This window comes from Ischnura elegans, chromosome 7 (assembly GCF_921293095.1).
Source record: "Ischnura elegans chromosome 7, ioIscEleg1.1, whole genome shotgun sequence".
Classification (NCBI taxonomy): domain Eukaryota; kingdom Metazoa; phylum Arthropoda; class Insecta; order Odonata; family Coenagrionidae; genus Ischnura; species Ischnura elegans.
The window spans coordinates 55,111,464-55,132,111 of NC_060252.1; the positions used below are offsets into that span (position 1 = coordinate 55,111,464).

General features: G+C 37.3%; 1 protein-coding gene across 4 annotated transcripts in view; it reads right to left on the reverse strand.

The window, feature by feature from the left end:
- The window catches only part of LOC124162852, a 269,833-nt gene that overhangs the window by 148,350 nt on the left and 100,835 nt on the right, over positions 1-20,648 (reverse strand). For all 4 annotated transcript variants that reach the window (XM_046539526.1, XM_046539527.1, XM_046539529.1 and 1 more), the window contains 2 exons: positions 14,604-14,711; positions 258-336 (listed from right to left, as the gene is read on the reverse strand). In XM_046539526.1, coding sequence (XP_046395482.1) covers positions 258-336; positions 14,604-14,711 — 187 coding nt within the window. The remainder of the gene's footprint in view (positions 1-257; positions 337-14,603; positions 14,712-20,648) is intronic.

Consider the following 20,648-nt stretch of genomic DNA (forward strand, 5'->3'; position numbering starts at 1 on the left):
CCAACAAGAAGACATCGTCATATACTCCGTGACACCAAAATATGGATACAAAAAAATTGAACCAATTCTTATGTTAATCGAAATACTGCTCAACTTTGGTGGCCTGGCTCAGCTTTGGTAGTGTTGTTCCTGATATTAAAAGAATACGTCAACTTCTCAATTTTGTACACTAAAGTTACGACGTAGAATTACGACGGTAAAATTAATCAACGTCCATTCCAAGATTATCTTTCAGATTATGATACTCAGGCACTTACCGTAAACGTCACCGTAGTCGGAAACTCCACGAGCAGCCGATGCAGCCTCAGGAACTCCTAAGAGGTCGCTGCTATGAGCCTAGGAAAAACGATAAAAATTTAAGAGTGAATAGAATAAAGTCCAGAACAAAATCATAGTATTACCTCTTAGTCTGTTTTTATCGATGTTCCGCCATTACATTCTAAACATGATTTCTAATGATAATTTGAGCGAATATCACGACACTCGACACTTAATAAGGTATTTGAAGCGTTGTTTGCTAAAATGCTGTTCATATCTTCAATTCTGAACTTCATCTCACTATGAAGTGTGAGATTTTTAAGCAGAAAATTGAAAACTGGCTGTTAATTTGACAAAGGAAGATCTTAATTATTCTGTTAGGCCGAGAAATAGTTTCAGTTCAAAGTTCCGTTGTGTTTTTAACCTGAGTACTTAAAAAGAGATCCTCAACAAAATAATTTTTAGAAATTCATTTCAAGTACGTGGAAAACCATTTGAAATGGATTATTTCGCAATTTACACGATAAAACATACTCTTACTGAATATCTAAGAACTTGAAAATTAGCGTAACATCGAATTTACCCCAGAAATCCTCCACATGGTGAATAAATCCAAAGATTCTCAACTTACTCAATGACGGATATATGATTTTAAATTAACATGTTTTCCTCAGCCGACTAGCAATGGCAATGCGTAACTCATCTCCACTCTTCTCACCCTCCAAATCACCGACTTGATCAGTAATATTTTTTCTGCTTTCCTCCTCTCGCCGGTGATGCCTTTAGCAGGGAAAAAAAACGATCCTACCTCCTACAACCACCCTCTCCAAGATATACCTGAAACTAAGGTAGAAACTATCTTCTCCCATTCCCATTGGTTCCCTTCAACTGACTTAGTGCATATTCTTTTCACTTTGAAGACCGTGGTATTTTCATGTGCGGGTTGGTGACACTCAGGGATTCAGTTTTTTATGTAATCATTTCCTAATCCCAAAAACTACATCAATGAGCCGCTAAATAGGAGGACCTTCCATAAAAGAAGACAAGATAGACAAAAAAAGAAGGCTATATAGTTGGGGCCTGAGAAAAACGCACGGAATATTTTTCCACTGAATCAAATACGATAGCCCTAGCTCTACTCCGGCTCGGGTCCCTGGTAGAAAATAAACATCCCAAAGTATATTAGGATTTGGGATTTAAATTTTTAATGCCCTAGATTACTCGAACCCGACTACTGTTACAGAATATTTTTAGAAATCGCAAAGTATTATGTTTGAGGTAAGTAAATTAGCAATTCCACAATATTATCTACTTTTCCCTGATTTCAAATGGCCTTGCACCATCTTAATCGGGGGGAGCTTTTAGAGACCGCTGAATCATAACATAAAGCTATTTGGAAACTTTAAATCATATTAAAGATACAATTTCCGCCGTGATTCGGTGGAAATCTATGATGCTTAAAATAATGAAAACACTTATCTATTTCCAAATTTCTTTATTTCTACCGACCCAGGTTCCGGTACATAATGCCATTTTCAAGGTACGTGACTTATACTTTGTAAATGTACCTTGAAAATGGCTTTTGGCTACATGACTCGTACCTTTGTAAATATACATTGAAATGGCATTATTTGCCAAAACCTGGGTTGGTAAAAATAAAGAAGTGTGGATATAGGCAAGTGATTCCATTAATAACACCATATTAACGCTGTTACCTTTGGTACGGAGTACACGCCAGATCTAGTAAACATAAACCTTAATTGCAATTGAATTACCGTGGAGAATGTAATTATCTTCAAACTTACTTCTGAGTAATTTTTAGTCAAACTAATATAGATGAACCCGAAAACATGAAACGAATTTGAAGACATAATATCCACCTTGAAAACTTGAAAGCAATAACCAGTTAGAACAAAATATCCTATTTCCTCTCATGTCTGCTTCAAGAAGTGATTTACAACCAATAGTAACCGTAAATCATAGCAGTGATTCATTCCACTACGAGATAAGTGAAGACGTTCGATGAGCTTTTAATGCACCTTGATAAGACATTTTTACCTGGAAATAAATCAGAAGTTGACTGCGCGAGTCCGATAGATTAAAAGCGCATTACAAAATGTGATACCGAGCTTACGGTCTGCACGCTTGAGATATAAGGATGATAAACATCAAAGGAATAACAAAATGTGCCGTGAAACACATTCCACCTACTTCAGACATGAAATACAAAAATCTCCAAAATCCAGGGAAAGGAAATCTTAATTGTGCAGAATACCCATTTCCTGAAGAATTTGGTTCGTAACTTAAGGTCTGGTTACATGATACATTAACTCGTACGGGTTAATACCTAAATGAATGAACGCGAGAATGAATGCCAAAACGCACCGTGTAAGCACCCAGCTTGTGCGAATGCATGCACAGAAAATAGGACCTGTTCTAAATTGGTTCATGCATTCGTACATGTTCTGTTCCGGTCCACCAAAACTATTCATATAAATGTGATGTACCGTGTAACCAGGCCTTTAGAGGAGTAAATAAATAATAAATTATTCCTTGAATTTTGGAAATTCTATATTTAAAAGGTAGCTTTTCCAGTAAGATATGAATCATTTACTTCAAAATTCGTATTTAATTCCAAATTTTTAAAAGCCACAATCGGATAAAAACACAAACTGAATGATTGGATTGGCTTTATGTTTCATTCATGTACATCCTCCATACAGAAGGCCTGTTTATAGGATACATGTACGAGTTAGTGTGCGAATGGATGAACGATTTTGGTGGATCGGAAAGGAACATGTAAAAATGCATGAACCAAATTAGAACAGGTTCTATTTTCTGTTCAAGCGTTCGTTCAATGTGAGCGGTTACACGGTGCCTTCATTTGTGCATTTACGCGTTCATATTTAAACTTTTACTCGTAGGTATTAATGTACCGTGTATAGGATTAATTAAAACTCATCATCCTATTTTTGCTCTTATAGTATGAGAAGGGCGAAAGGAGATTTTTTTTCTATTTTTGTAGGTATCTGACAACGAAAGCAGGACCGTTGAGAAGTAGACCGGTCTTGCATCAAACCCCCTCTAAGTGTTCAGTAGATAATGGTCTTAAGTGTACTCATTTTTATTGAGTCCCTGTCCGAAATGTAACCTCCTCTTTAAATCTATCCAAAGGAGTCCTCTCGAAATATTTTTTTTGTTATAGGCTTAGAAGAATAGTACTCTACAAGATATTTTTGGGATAGAATAACGATATCAGGATTAGTTCCTGGAAACTCGGATACCTGAAGTACCTTTCGATTGGCTTTCTCCTTGTCGATGGCTTCTTGCCATGCTAAATTCAATACCCATTGACACTTTGCTAAATCAAACGAGTCCTTCCTGAAAGTGCTAGTAACATAATGCTAGTGTCAAAACATAGTAGAGACACAGAGCATTGCGTATTACTGAACATTGGAATATGTTTGTAAAACATTCTTCAAAAAGGAGTGACCTTTCTGCAAGTTTCACTAAATGTGAGTTGAAAAGCTTTTTGGCTAAGATCCAATAATAAAACAATTTTCAGAAAGTCTTAGAGCTAAGCTCTTAGACCGCAGATCCTAACTATCAAATGACAATTAAAATAATTCAAAATGCTTGTTGATTAGCTGTGTTTCAATTAATTGTTACGTGAAAGGCTATTGAGTGGATTCATACAAAGGTTATCTCTTCACTGAGATAACGTAATACCTAATATTCTTTATTTCGACGCCACATGGTGGATGCCAAATGTCAACGCCTCTCTAACCTTTAGTAAATTTAACAAATAATACACAGGATTAGATGATAAAGTGATATCGCCACAGCACTTTCATTTGCTACCATCTCGGAACAAGCCATACCTTAATAGAATAGCCACACTGATTCGATGATATATTACAATAAGCTCTTATAAAAAATTTTTTTTTTTAAACCAGCCTTTATATTTAGATTACAGGGGATGAGCAACGTTTATATATGACACAAAGCAAAAAAACTCAGTGACCCCGAAAAACCAAAAGTGACGTATTAAAAAAGTCACTATATTTATTAAATTTTCAGTGAATGGTAAGCCCCCTATGTTTCAAAATGCCACCCCTATGCTTTTAAATGCCTACTATGTGGATATGCCTAAAGTGGATAACTTTTACTGTGGTCGCAAAACACGAAAATCGACCATTTGGAACTTCTTAGATCAAAAACATGTTTTGGGGGGCTATAGGTTGACTGGGGGGGTGGTTAAAGGGGGGTTGGAGAGAGAAAGTTATATTTTCATGTATTGTCATCGGAAATGAAGAAGTGTGCAAAATTTCAGCGTTTTTGCTTCACAGGAAGTGAGTCAAATTTGAGTTACAAGATTTGTACCAGACAAACAGACAAACAAACAGACAGGTTGGTGAGTTGATATAAAGGCTGGAAAAAGATGCCCACTGTTATGTTTTACTCTTGATTAATACCCGCTAAGGTATATACGCTCTCTATCAAATATTACACCTTACGTTTTACTTCGACAAAATTATATTACTCAGACCTCAAAATACATCATCAATGATAATAGTTACAAGTACGTTCACCACTGCACATCAAGCATCAGAGCAAGAGATTTATCAAAACTAAAAGTGGCTAATTTCGTTTTTTCTCGACGGGAAAGTCACCCCCTAATCTTTTACTTGTTGCTCTTCTTATCTTACGTTTTACTCGAAAAAATTCCATCACTCAGACCTTTAACTCCGTTATCAATGATTACAGTGGCAATTACGTGAACCACTACCCATAAAGCACCAGAATATGAGATTTATCAAAACCAGGAGTGGCTAATTTCGTTTTTCCTCGACGGGAAAGTCACCCCCAAATCTCTTACTTGTTGCTCTGTCGGAAGCCTATTATGCTCTTTCTACCCCGCATTCAGACCCTGGTGGACCTGGAATTTAATAAGGAAGCCGAGCCACTCTCCCTTGTCCACGATGTCTTTTTTTTCCTCTGGAAGTAAAAATAAACATGGGCAGAGGAGACAGGTTCCACACTCAAACCCACCCACCCACTCCTGGGCCACCCTGTGGAACACGTCGTCGTCGCCGCTCGCGGTTAAGTCGAGAGGGCCTGAGTGAGTTGGACTGGGAAAAGCGAGTGGGGTTCTGAATGAGAAGGTGACTGCTAGGGGGAGTTTGCGAAGAGGGGAGGCACTATGGAGACCAAAGATGAAAAAGAGACGGTGGCGGAACGGAATCACGATCACACACACGGAGTGGTTAGGACGGGGGGAAAAAGTGAATTACTCTATGCCTTATCACTTGCCGTGCTGACCATAGTACTGTATATCTGTTCAATGCTTGTCAATTTCAATACTTTTGTACTGTTTCTTAAAGTTGATTGTTTCTTTATAAGCTTAGTTCTTGTTGGTCTTCATTTTTTATGCCAGTGAAATCAAAGCTTCTTGTCTGCGACGGCACCTATTTATGAATGGAAATTGGGAACCGTCCTACACTGCAAGGATAAATAAGAACTAGTAAAGTGTAACGCCGCGCTTTGTACAAATTCATTTTTACTTACTTTATTAAGCTTTATTTATTTAATTTCGTTCGTTATTTGGGTTTTCGATTGCATTAATTTATATGTTAATGTATGTTTTGCAGGGTTGATGTTTTCGACTGTTTATTGTTTGCTTAAAAGAACGTTGCTATGTGTTGTTAATAAAAAGAGGGGATTGCTAAAAATAAAGTTTGAGAGAGAATACGTGCAATTTAAAGGGACAGTGCCTACTTGAGATTACAAGGAATTTTATATTATTTCACGACGTCACAAAAGCTTAGCAATAGGCTCAAAATTTATTATTACTAATTTAAGTATACCAGGCTATTTTATACCATTTAAGTAAGAATAGCCACGGTGATAACTTTACGAGAGTCACCCACAATGCTCAAATTGTGCGAAAAATCCAAAGAGAAATAATCATTCGCCTTGACCGGGATTCGAACCATGGTCTACTGATTTCCGGATGAGTGCATTACTTAGTAAAGCTACCGAGGCGTCATTCTCCCCTGTGGACGTTTGAGGACTATACTGCACTAGGTGGTATGGACTGCTGAGCATGTGATGCGACGAGCCGTCCAAATCGTGTGCACAGCGCCACAGCCGGAGAGCAAAGTCCGAACTTTAAAAACAAAAAGGTGTTCGTTCTTGAAAATTTTAAGTATACTCGGACTAGCCACGGTGATAACTTTACGAAGGTCACCCGCAATGCACAAATTATGCGAAAAATCTACAGAGAAAAAATCATTTAATTAGCCAGTTAAGGTACATTTTTTACGAGTTACGATGGCATCTGTCCACTCTGCCCGGCTAGAAAAAGGTACGAACGATCAATAAATACGTGCTTTGGAGATTTAATGGAAATCTATTTGTGATGTAGCCGTGATATTTGCTTCAATCCTTACCCAACCGCAAGCTTAGCGCGCTCTTTCCCGAAGGATCAACATTGAGCCAAGTGCAATAGAGAAGCTCTTGACAATGACACTGTGCACTTATCGAAGTGATTTACGACCTTGGTGACACAAAGGAATACAAAAACACCTGGCAGGAGTTCTATGAGGAAAGGCAATTATCACCATTGATAAGATAGTGCGGTGAATAGCTAAGATAAGCGGTGCGGATCGGTCGCGCCTGATTGAGGAAAGAGTCGTCTGCAGAAAGATTGGTTCTGCAGCAAATCAATGGCTCAGTTTTACACTTGAGAACATCATAGGCATTATTAACTACACCCAAGGTTCTTATAATAAAAGAATTTTTATTGAGAATAATCTTCGTTTTATTTATAAAATCCTTTCCAACAGTGAAAATGATTTCGACGATCCGTAGTACCTAATCCGAATTCAAGGTTGAAACAGTAGTACTTATTGTAATGCACGACGTAACTGCAATGATTTTTTATACAGAAATACTACCAAATAACACCAAATAACGTTGATTTCAATAGATGGTTAGTTTGATTTAATGAAACTTTTGACAACTCTATCCAGGAATAAGACATCCACAGTCGCTTACTTTGCGGGCCACAAGTCACTGTCAGCTCACAAGCATTTACGTGTCCTAGATTTCCATCATACGAATTGTCTGGATATGCTTACGTAGATTATAATCTCATTGAGGTTTTTGTTAGCAAAATAGGTACTTCATCTCATGAGTTGCATTAATGCTGCTCCCTCTCTGTCTCCTCGTATTCATGCTCTGTATGCTAAATAAAATTATAGTAAAAAGATAGTGTAATCGTTTTGGGTTTCCTGACGTATTTGATATACGTTCAAAACATCGTTAGGAGATCGAATTCAAAGACATTACTTGCAGATGCTAGTCAAGAAATATGGGAAACACGGTATAAAATCTATGACAATATGTAGTAAACATCTGATGATGTGAACGGTCGTTATAATATAATAATATCCGATTCAAATAGTGCAATTGAAATATTTGGCCAATTATAAAGCTTCAACCATCACATGTTTCAAAAATTGACTATAAAATTACAAAACACGTCTCACGTAATAACTGCTTCTTCATTCTCTTCAGGAATTCAAGGAAATGAAGGTATGAGTGCCAAAACGGGGGACTACGCTCCTAGCTCATCGTTTTAACAATTAAAGAAATTCCTGATTCTGATAGATTAATTTGCAGCTATTGATAAATTGATTGAGATATTGGAGCCATATGTTATATTGCATTGCATTCATTACCGGGAATCGGGCTGGTGTGGTGGCTAGAGTGTTGGCTTCCCACCACGTGGGCTTGGTTTCGAATCCAGGTGTTGGTAGAAAATTTTCAGAGACTGCGCGATCCCTGCTTGAATGTTGTGTGGAGGACATTTCAAGCGCAACACTCCGACCTTCCGATGGGACGTTAAGCCGTGATCCCCTTGGCGCCTTTCGTTAAGGCCAGGCTAATGCCGACGCCGGGTTTCTCTCCACCCTTCGTTCCATACCCATCCCTCATGACGCAAATGACCTCAGCTGTCGGTCGCCTCCTCCAAATACCATTCCTTACGTGAAAATTTACTCAGGAATGCCTATTTTATTTCTCCCATAACCTTGAGATTTTAGTTATAACTCTCATAAATTTAATTTAAAATAATTCTATAAAAAAGTCAAGAAAATTAGCTCTGATAAGGAAATATTCTCCTGGGAGAGACGGATAATCAAACTTTAAAAATCAAGTCTAAGTCATTCAGCGACACGCCAAAACGCCAATTTGACGCTAAATATGAGAGAGTCTGCAAAGAGTGGAGCCTAGCTATGTTGTGAAAAGAGGGTCCAAATTGAAAAGCCTCCGCTCCGGATCGACTTTCCACTAAAATGGAACAGAAGAAAATTCTCGGTGAAAATTGAACCTCAAAACGCAGTTCCGCGAGGTCGTGTCATAAAATAAGCCCCCTGCCTGCGATTCATATGCTTTAAACCTCCCCTCTCGTCAAAAAAGGGTCACTCATTCGAAAGAATTGTTTTCTTGATTTTTTTTACTTCTTCAGAGTAAGAAAAAAGAGAGCAGAGAGCTAAGCTTTCCAGGTCGTGGAGAGAACGCCTCTCCCACGTATTGGAAAGACTCCACGAGCGTGGATAATAATGCACGAAGGAAAAAAATTATAGAAATGGAGCGTGGAGGAACCAAATGAGACTAATATAATACCGTGCTACCTAATAAAAAAATACAACTGGCCCTAAAATAAAATGAAGGATCCCAGGACCTCGGAAGATATATCCGTTCTTATGGGTGGATTTCATTCCTTTTCAGGGCATGCATGTAATTTAGCGCTATAGCAGTTAAAATCAGTCTTGAAATTTATAAGCATAATTAAATATTTTCTTGGTATTCCGAGACCTGAATTTCACTGTTTCTATATTACAAACTAAGCCTCTTCAAAAATTATCTTAAATAGGAGAATACAAACTTGTCAAACTTATCACTTAATATGATAAGTATTTAGCGACTATATTGAATTAAATAGTTTCAATTTCCCACGATTGTAAACTTTATTACCACCTAGGATTCAAGTTCACTACATTATCTTCAAATAATGTAGTAATATTGAAACCTAGGCAGTAATGGATTATATTTCCGTAAAAAATTGCTACCATTTGTTTCATCAAGGAAAAATTCCATTCCATCACACTGGAATCCTCGGGTTTTGCTTAGCGACTGATTACATCACATTGTAGAACTATCTATTAGTCAGTGCCGGAGTAAGAAGTAAATTTCTAGAGATGAGGTAGCCATATTATGTTGCCAAAAAATGCTTTGACGCCAGAACAGAAACAGCTTAGTCCAACGGTTTTATCTCCGCACTTCGCTATGAAATGAATTCCGCCCAGCGTATGAAGGAAGTCCAAACTATTTTCGATAATTCGTTATCATAATTAACGGTAATTTCCAAAAGGATGAGAAATAAGCTAAAGCAAATAGCGGTGTTAATTATTAATTCTAACATTTCTGTTCTTAAAGTCTCAGCAATGATAGTTTCTGGAGCTAAAACAGGACATCTTCCCCGTAAAATAGAAATTTCATCGTATAAATTATGAATTGAAAACTCAAAACACCGTGAAATTCGAGTTGACTTAGGTCACAAAATTAGCTGTATTTGGGAGAAACGATTTGCTTGATTACCAAATGTTATTGCAATTTTGTAGATATTTTCTGGGCATTTTGCATTAATTTGGATTGACTTCAAATATCGAGGTCGCATTACTACTAAGGATATTTTACAAGACTTCAAAGGAATTTTGGTTTCATTTTCAAAGCATATCATTAGAAAAAACGGTCGAAAAAGGAAGAAAAAATATTTAGGTGAAAATTGCCGCAAATAATTTGCCTGCTCATAATTAATGTTAACGAAATTTTCATTATGAAATCAATGAGAACTTGACTCCTCGGCAATTTTTTTACTCTCGGATATCAGGCACGTAGAAAGAAGTTATCATAACAATCTATGAGATCACGAAATGGGCGTGAGTGAAGCATCACGACATTCACCACTACTGCACTAGCCAGCCGCACGCGGCGAGGTGAAACTGTGCGCCCAAGGATGCCGCGCAATGCGGCAAACATCCCTCGCAAAATTTACGTCCGGAGAGACGAGAGAAATGGCGAGAATTAAGAGCGCAACGGTGGTGAGAGTTGGAGAGAGGTGGAAGGAGATGTCGGGGAAAGAGAGCGGCACACACGCTGGGGGGGCACGTTGCACACATTCCCCGCGGTGCAATCACCGCCCCCCACGTGCACACACGCCCGTGCATGTGTGTGCGTCGGTTTGAAAGCGTAGCCCGTCGGTCGCTCGAAAGAACGAGACGCGAGCAAAAGAAAGAACGATGAGAGACTCGGAGACTACCTACGTTAGTACTTAGTGTTGGGCAAGCAAGCGGTGCACTCAAAGGTGGCGTCCATTAATTGCATTAAGTGGGGTGATATTAGCGATTTTTGAACCCCTACCTCCCCCATTTTAACATTTCAAGACGATATCGTAATTTATAAAGGTTTAATAGACGTTGAATGAAAGGGAAAGGAAATAAATAGAAATCTTAGGCAAGATAGTTACTGCTCTAGGACTTATGTCCTCTAACAACAAAAACAATTTACTTTAGAAAAACCATAGAGTGAATTTAGACATAGAATAAATTGAAACGTACAATAATGAAATCAACTCACTTATTTAGGCGGTGAGGAAGTATGGTTAATTCATAAATGGAAAAATCCGTATAAGCAGAAGATATAAGAAGTATAAATCCGAGCGGGTGATATACCGTGAGATTTGGCTCGACTTTCTCCCTCTAATCTCACGTGAGATTGTTCAAAATCCGTATTTACAATATAAAAACATTAATCTATGCTTCGTTGCGTTGGATTTGATTAAAAAAATTTGTTTAATTGAAATTAAATAATTTGAAGCCATTCCACAGTAGAATATAACAAATGTAAACTCACCTTTTCGGCTGGCCGGTAGCTAAACAATTGAAGAGCTACTGTGCTAATTTGTGGCGTTCGCATAACCGCGTTAAATGTTATTGTGTTTAATTTAGCCATAATTCAATTCAGAAACACGTTTTGCTCAATTCAACTCAGTTTTCTCCCAATTTCTCACTGTTTCTTGCGGAAAAAAATCACGTGATCTTTTCCAGGATCCCCCTGTCCCCTACGTAAGATTAGGTGACATTCAGCTAGACCCCCTCCCACCCCCACAACGCCTCACGTAATGAAAATATGCCCCCTAAAGGTGCGTTTACACTGTATAAAATTTTTTATAAAACAAGTTACATATAACATGTTTTACGGAAAAGTTACAAATGCGTGTAACATGCTACATGTAACATTGTGTAACGAAACAAAATATCGTGTTGTACAACAAGTTTTCAACAGCATATCGCTTCGCGTGGGAAACCAAAAACTTCTTACATAGCACGATATTTTGTTTTATAACACAATGCAACATTTTACACGGATTTGTAACTTTTCGTAAAACATGTTATATGTAACTTGTTTTACATAACATGTTACACAGTGCAAATGCACCTTAAGGTGACGGCCATCAGAGATATAATAAAGACACAAGCCACAAAGTACAGGGTGTTTCCAAAAGGACTAGATAACTTTGAAATTCAAATTCAAGCCTTTACTCAACACACGCCAAACCGTTGTATGTGGGACTTGCTACTCACGAGATGCTGGGTCAATTTCATAGGGCTGTTGACAAAACTTGCTCAAAGACTTAGTCAGATGTTCTTGGACGGCCTGGTGATTTCTTATGCTTTACTAAGCACCCCGTTTGCACAAAACACATATATCACTCATAAATTGTAGGCTTACTAGGACGATCTTAAGTGTACTTGGTACGAAATTTACGCTGAACTGTTCTCGCCGACTTTGATTCTTCAAACCAAAACACACAGCTAGCACGCCCGGGTCCAGTGAAGGCAGCCTGGCGTTTGTTGCGGCGCGATTCTGCACTAGTAAACTACACGAGTCAAAACTCGATGTGTTTCCCTTTAAAACACCTTTCAAACCAGCACTGTACCTTTTTCGAACAACTTTACATGAGTTATCAAAGTTGTAAAGTCCTTTTTGAAACACCCTGTATTTCGAAGGACTGGCAGCAAATGAAAACGAAGCGATTTAAGTATTGAAAAGGTTCAAGGGTACTCACTAAAACAGATTCCTTACACCGGGGGATATTTTAAATATATGACGAAAATACGTTTTTAAAAAATTTGAAGATCGCAAGGGCGTAATACTCATTCAGGGAGCATAAGAAGTTAGAAGACTTCAGTTCCCAATAAGCTCCGACCACGGCGTAGGAGACTACGCGCTATGCTCAGATCGCTTATTCTATTAACAACAGGCATATTTTAGAGCTTCACAGAATACGTCATCTTACAACTGTATCATACTTCCAGTGTCGTCAGAGGAGATAAAATGAGATAGTTTTGAAATGATTTCAGGCACGTGGCGGAAATGCTACATATCCATGATAAAATATAAAAACAAATTATAATTTCCACACTTCAATACATAAATCCACTACCAACCATTGATTTCGACATTCTATATCTCCGACATGGTTTCGGCACCTTAAAGGTGAACATGGCATACAGCGTCGAAACCATTGTCAGATGGGAGTTATATATTAAAATGTGGAAATTACAATTTTATGTTTACATGCGATCATACGAGAGTTTTGCCAAATGGATAATCATAAGAATTAATTCATTAATTAACATTTTACCGCGAATAATAAGGCATTTTAATAAGCAATGGACAATGATCTCTCAAACACTCACAACATACACAGTAACAGGATGCATCGCTCCGCACCAGCTGGTCGTATTTATTTCTATTTTCCTGACATATTAGGTACTCGTATACATTTGTTTTAATGTTGACATTTTTAAAGCCTGTAGGGAAGACTGTAATCAACATTTTGCTGCATCTGAAATATAAAATTTCCGAGTTCGAAGAATATTTCAAGATGATAACGTCAGTTTCGAACAAAAAATACATCACTGCATCAGGAACAAGGACCAATTGAGCAGGTGAGTCCACTATCACAGGTAAAAATGGCTGGCATCCTAACATTCCCCACCATACACACCTAATGAAGCTGGTGACGGGAGGAGTGAGCAGATTCAGATATGGAGAACACAAATATTGCAAAAGAGGATCCTCAAGTCGGCCTCTAAATGTGTTGTCAACCACCGCGCATGTAAATGGGTTTACAAAGTCGCCACTCATATCGCTGACGGATAAAGTGATCCGTCGATGAATAAGGTATAATTATGAGTATAAACCGAAATTTATGTACCTAGTGATGTGATCTATCAAATTCCTAAATTTTCAATTATATTCCTTGCAATTACAATCATTTTAGTGCAAAATATTGGGGAAAAAGCGGATCATATTGCACTCATCACCGTGCCGCGGGCATATCTGAAAACCCCATTAAGATGCGGCCGGAGTGGCGAGAGAAATCAGCCTTTATGAGATGGAATTGGGCCTTTTCTATGCAGTCCCCTTCATTAATTTTCTCGGTTTAAGCCCTTTTGCTGGGGTATGCGTTCACATGACGTTTTTGTTCTACACGCGTACGGGCACATAACAATCAATGTTGTGGAGCGGGGTGTAAGCAGATCCTGTGCGCGGTAAACGGAAATCATTTTTTCCATTGTTTGCTGTTTCATATGTACACTATCATCATATCTGCTTTGTTTCTTAACCTTAAATCCGGCCATATGACTATGAATTCCAAGTTCATAGTTTCCCACTTCTCTGGGTACCTACTATCCTTCCCGAGCAAAGCCGGTTGGCCTGCTATTCTTTAATAAAAATCAAAGTTCTCAAAGTTTTTTACCCTATTTATGTCCACGAAGTAAATAAAAATGTAAGATAATGCACTGGATTGTTCGATTCTTAACTGCAAGCTAAACAAGAGTGAAGTAGCATGGGAACTTCCCAATATAAAGATGTTCCAGTTGAAACACTTCGGCCAAGCTCCCTGTTCCGGTTCATCTTTAGCCGTTGGCGGCGGACTAGGTACGAGGGTTGAAATTTATGTATCCGGAATAATAAATAAAAGCAAATAACGTATTTATCATTATAAATGATTTGTTGTTTTTCAAACTATTCTCCACGATGATCGACACACTTTTGCATACGTTTGAAGCAATTTTTATAGCAAATTTACCATTTCGATTGAAGTATCTCCAAAACATGTCAGATAGCACGTGGCAGCACCATTGTTGCCAATTCCGGACACATAAATAGCAACCCTCGTAGATTCAGAAATAAAGGATACTCACCAGAGCGGCAAGGACGGCCTGGCTGCGGAGGATCTGAGAGCGAAGAGCGGCAACCTCCCGCACCACTTGGAGTCTACGTAGTCGCTCGGGAGATGGATGGCCGGCTTCCTATAATGCACAAAAAGAAAAGGGACAAGTTATAGAGATTAAAGGCGATGCGCCACAAGGTATAACCCCGAAGAGAGGCGGGGAAGTGGGATTTTAAAGAGGGCGAAGCGGTTTGTTTGCATTTCGAGAGCGGATTTCGGACGAAGAGGGGGGCGGTGGCTTTTCGTGAGATGGCGGCTTTAAAATATCAAAATTCACCGTAATGATGCCGCGGTCTGCCAGTGGTCGGCAGTAAATCTTTTTATTTTTTTTTTGACTCGCGAGTTTGGAATACACAAAAAAAGATCCCCAGGAGTAGGAATGTTTTCATTTGCGGAGGGTAATTAGTCACCATTTACCGAAAATACTTGGGAACTGATTGAAACTTGAGAAAAGTATTTTACCAAGTACTTAGCCTTTCCGAAATCAAATAGTTTCTAAAATGTGAGAGGTGGTTAATCCAGGAAGAAATATGGAAATAAGCGGAAAACATAGTTTATAGTTAGCGATACTCTATCCAAAAGTACCTTTTTGTAATGAAAAACGATAATTACTATTTATTAATCATCGTTTATAAATACCCATGTTTACCTCTTTGATAAATCATATTATTTACAGTTACAATACTCATGCATAGGTCCTCAAAATGCTACGAATTTAATTTCTACAATTATCTAACCATGTTATTTTCAATAAATTGGCAAGATTTTTTACAATTCACATGAGATGAAGAACTTTGTTCTAGTTTCTCATCAATGACGATTATGAATTGTAATTAAAGTAGATAAACGGAAGTAAGGTGCACTAACACCGTAAAATATAGCAATGTAACGTTAATATTTGAAATTGCCGTTTTCCCAGGCCTAAGGGAAATAAAACCACCCATAGCCCACGATATAATTCATCAACCCCTTTGATAGTACTTACCTGCATTAAAAACCTAAATTGCATTCAGCATAGTCATATACTCCTAGCGGTAGGCAGACCTTTTTTCAACACAGGATTGTTTGAAAATCTTTCCATTTACAATTCAACTTACACGACGCAAGTAGATTACGACTAAGACAAAAAGAATGATGAGCAAGAAAATCAGTACCTCAAATTAAAAAAAAATATCTATTAAACTTGAAAGCAGTCGCTCTAGTTGCATCCTGATAGCAGATCCACAGATGATACATATCGATGGCTAAGTTCTAACAACCCGTATCTCAATTTCGTCCGGTTTGAAACAGGCATCTTAAACAAAGCGTAACAACATTAAAAAATAAAATACAAGCAAAGAACAACTATTTGTTTGAAAATGAATGTTTCTTTGTCAATGTTATGAACTTTTGGTTTTTAATTGCAGCGTACAAATAAAAAATGTTAATCGTATTTTTGCTCTCCTCAAAATCTGCTATTTTTGAGATACGTGTTGTTAGAACTTAGCCATCGATATGTTTATAGCCCATATATATACGATGAATTTTCAGCGAATTTTTCGCACGCCCATTACCATGTTTTCCCATTCATCATACACTCTCATGGTGCGACTCAAGAGGGAAATGGATCAATGAGAACATGACAAAACTTGAGAACCCATACAAATAGCACATAGTACGCTTAAGCTTCAATAGCCCATTTCAGCTGAGTTTACACGCATAGAAAAGAACCATTCGATTATTAAGTATTAGAAATATTTGTCATGACGTAAGACTGTCATTACTTATTTGTGCCCCAGTTAAGAGATACCAGATCGAGAAAGAGAAGTATTGGAAACAAATAAAGAGTGAAATAACATCTCGCCAAATTAAACCAAATATAGCAAAATCAAGTGGGAAGTATAGTAGCCCATTTGGGAAGGATATCATTAAAAAAGCATCACCATCAATATCATACGCGTGAGTTGCACATAAAATTATTATAGCCATTACATATTATAGCTAATGAATGAATTGATAATGAAATACTTGAGGTCTTAGAGCCAATACAAGGGCAGATATTTCCCAAATAAGTCGCCAAAAGGATAAATAAATTAAACACACATTTTAATTAACACTGCTATGTAAATCTGACTATTAAATGCTGTTACTTAATTTTCGTGAACGTTTCTTTTTGTCAGCCAAATGATAGCGTTAACACCAACATTTAAATTCTACAATTGCGAGTATTTGCTTTCAAAAAAAGGTAAAAGGAAATCAGTTCTAAGAAGTCAGTTCGAAAATGTTCAAATTGAATATTCCAATTGGAATAAAGGATAAAAGCATAAATAAGCGGTAAATCGATTTTAAAGGAATCCAAATAAAGCTATAACATACACTCTTTCTCTCACACGCATCAATCACATAACATTTGGAGCGTAGGGAAAAGTTCTCCGCCCATCAAATCATCTCTCACCTATTCCATTTTTTCATTATTAATTATCAAGCCTATTCTATGCATTTTGGCATTTGGACTGCATATTGAACAGCGCAAATTTTGTCTGGAACAGGCTTATTCGGGGGAAGAATCTGGCATCAATCTAGCTCACATATCCACACCTCCCACGGGACGCACCCACTTCTTCATCCACCGCCACCCACAGAAGGGAGGAATTTATACTTGTCTGTCAGCAGCACCAAAGGGGAAAAAATATGCCTTGAGCGACAGCTCCAAGAGGCCTTTGTCATCTTGTCGGAAAAACTGATCGATATGCCCCAGCGTCACCATTCCTCGAGCGTTACTCCGTGCGACCGAAGATATATAATGGAAAAGTTTTTCACCGTGCATGTAGCTCAGCTGGTCGAGAGTTATTGGCACACGTCTAAGTAAATATGAGGTGAAAAAAAATTATATTTTTAAATAATACAGCACGTAGGAGTTAACGAAAAAGATTCTTTTATCATGAAAAATATAATTATCTCTGCATTCCACTTTTAAAAAACGTACCGATTGTTCCATATTTTCTGTTTGTTTTAAATCCCATACAATGCACACTTTACTTAAACAATAACGAAGTTGATGCCAATTGCCACAGACTAGGACGGAGCATTAATGTTATATGATTCCAGGTTATATTGTATTGGCACATGCGTCTGCAGTCTAGTAAAATTATTGACAGGAGTTATCCTGGATATTTAATTTTTTTAATTGGATATTTTATCGTTTAATTTCATTGATAGGAGGTCTTTGAGATTAATTAAACGAGAACTGTGAGCGCGTACCAACATTACGATTGCAAAAACTCACCCATATGGAGATGAATTGTTTCTCACAATTATAATTGTATATTTTCGTTCAACCTAAACCATTAAAAGTCCTTAAAATTCAGAATATTAAATAAAATGCCGAAAAGGACGGATGCTCAGAGTAATCCATACTCTGAGGACGGATGCCCAAGAAAAACCGTTGTCATGGTAATTGCTTAGTGCATCAAAAATATTTACGTTGCAATAGCTCAGTAAATAAGGAGTCGCGATGGTCCACCACCCTGTATAGTCTTCACCACAGTTTATACAAAAAAATCTCTTCAGATAATTATACCAAAAACTCAAAAACTCATTACCTTCAAGGAATAAATTCTATCCTAAAAATTTGCTGATGAGAGGCCACAATTAATTCAAAGTTGTAAAACCAATTTCGCCGACAAGATAACGGAACTCGTGGGCTCTATGCATAAAATAAAAATCACAGGAATATATGCCCACTAGTGATAGGGATCGGATCCGAGCTCTATAGGGTTGTGTAACGAAATTAGCCAAGCGAGTCTGATTAAAATTATCGTCAAACATAATTTCCTAGAACTCATAATCCGCATCATTTTGGAAATAAATTCTTCTGGATGGAATATGTACAAAACTAAAGTCACAGATGTTGGGAACAGTTGGTACCGTTGGCATTGTACCACTGAGGAATAAATTCTTATACACGATAATGAGATGAGAAGAGAGACATTGCAAAATATTTAATAAAGTAAGGCACGTCGTAAAAACTTAATGAGCAAATAGGAAGACTAATCCCCGAAAACATTTTTCTTGCGTAACATTTTATGCTTTATCAAAATTAACCATCCTAGAAAATCACTATCCAGAGCGTAAAAAATCAGGGCATGTACGCGAAAACCGAAAAAGGATGAACATGAAAAGAGCTTCCAACAGAGTCGGGAGGTAGGTTAGGATGACCCAGTTACGTAATAATGGTTCGCCATGGACATTCTCTCAGTTGAGGTACCCATTCCTTTGACTATTTCAACGTTCTAGTTCTCCACTGCGAGAGGCTCTATCCAGTTAACTTCTACATATTTCCACCTCTTATTTTTCCAACCTAAAAATAGCTAAATCCACTTTATTCTAATATATTCATCTAAATTTTCCTTGATTCGACTAAAACATTGAAATTACCTCAAATTATATGTCAGCAAAGACTGAGGGAGATGATTTTAGCCTAGACTATTTTTGCATAGACGCTAGATAACTCATCCCCTAAAAATGTTCCCTTTTAAGTGAACAATGTAAAAAGCAAAAGCATTGAAATTAATTGGCTCTGTTTTTCAAAAGTTCGGTTTTTAATTACCATTCAGGGTCTTAAAGCCACTATTCCAAGTGGAGAACAGGTACTTCTACTGGAGACAGTACATAATTTAGTATTAAAAAGTCAAGGTATTGAAAATTTTCTACAATCTATTCAACTACAAAATAATAGCCTCATATCATTTAGTTTCGAGTACGGTACAAAAAATTCATTACTCTTCACATCCGCCACGCTAAGTATTAAAAAGACGCCCATGAACTTATTAACAACCTTAGTCTAACAATGGTTGAATTTTTTATTTAAATTAACTAAATAACTTTTCAGTGTCAAAAGACACCCATGACTTTCTGATGGAACTCTTAAAAAATTATTCCATGCTAAAAGGGTGTGATGCTCAAATTGGAAGCGTCTCAAAATATTTTTTACGGTTTTCGTCGAACTACATGAGAGCGACATCTTGTTACTGCCATATTTTTATGCGAATTGCTAGAGGTGTGATTTGACCCAATTTTATGACAACCCTTGGAATTCCAAGTACCCTTGTGTAATTAGCGGTCAACCAACTCGTAGCATACCGCTGGATAATAACACGGGTATAATGAAGTGAAATAACGCCAGAACGGCGCTATTTATGTCATTTTATCAGCCTTCAGCTTTCCTTAGAAGTCAATTTTATGAATCCAGGCATTAACTTTAAAAAAATTATATATTTAATTAGAGAAGATAAATTTAAATATAAATAGAAAAATACAACAAGGTAATGAAGTAAACGATCTATACGATTTGGATACGCGCAAAAATCTCCATTCTATTTAAAAATCGTGCACAGCTAGCTTGGAATGAAAATTTGCAAATATACCATGAAAATTAATTCTTTATTTGTACCTGAAAAATATAACGGCTAGATTTTTAAGAGAGATTTCCCCACATAGTGCAATGAAAAAGGGTACTCTGCTAGCGTTTGAAAGGATTGAAAGCGCACTTATAAGTCATCGGTGATAATAGACTCGCAAATAAGATAATTTTAAAACAATAAAACTCTTGATTACCACACCAATTTACAGTTGGCTAAAATTGACAATGAAAATACAGAAAAGTCCTCAGGTATTTAAATATTACTGCAGTTCTAGGAAAGCTCTTGAATCTATTACTTAATAAGTCCTACTTTAAGTTTGTTTACTTGATATCAATTTTTTTAAAGTAAAGGCTAAATAAATACCCTTGACACAGAAGACGACTTAGTTGATGGGATTACCATTGAAAAGCAAACCTTTTGAATTTAGGGATCCTGTGCGTGAAAAATTATTTTGGCTCTTGATGCAAAACGAGACTTATAGTAAGCAAATTGGCCGGTTAACGAAAATGAATGATGGATTCTATCTTATTCAAGTGATGTATCCATGAAATTTTCCGATTTTGTTGAAAAGGATTGGTTGCCAAAATGAACCTTGAGTGCCATTGAGTCTCCAA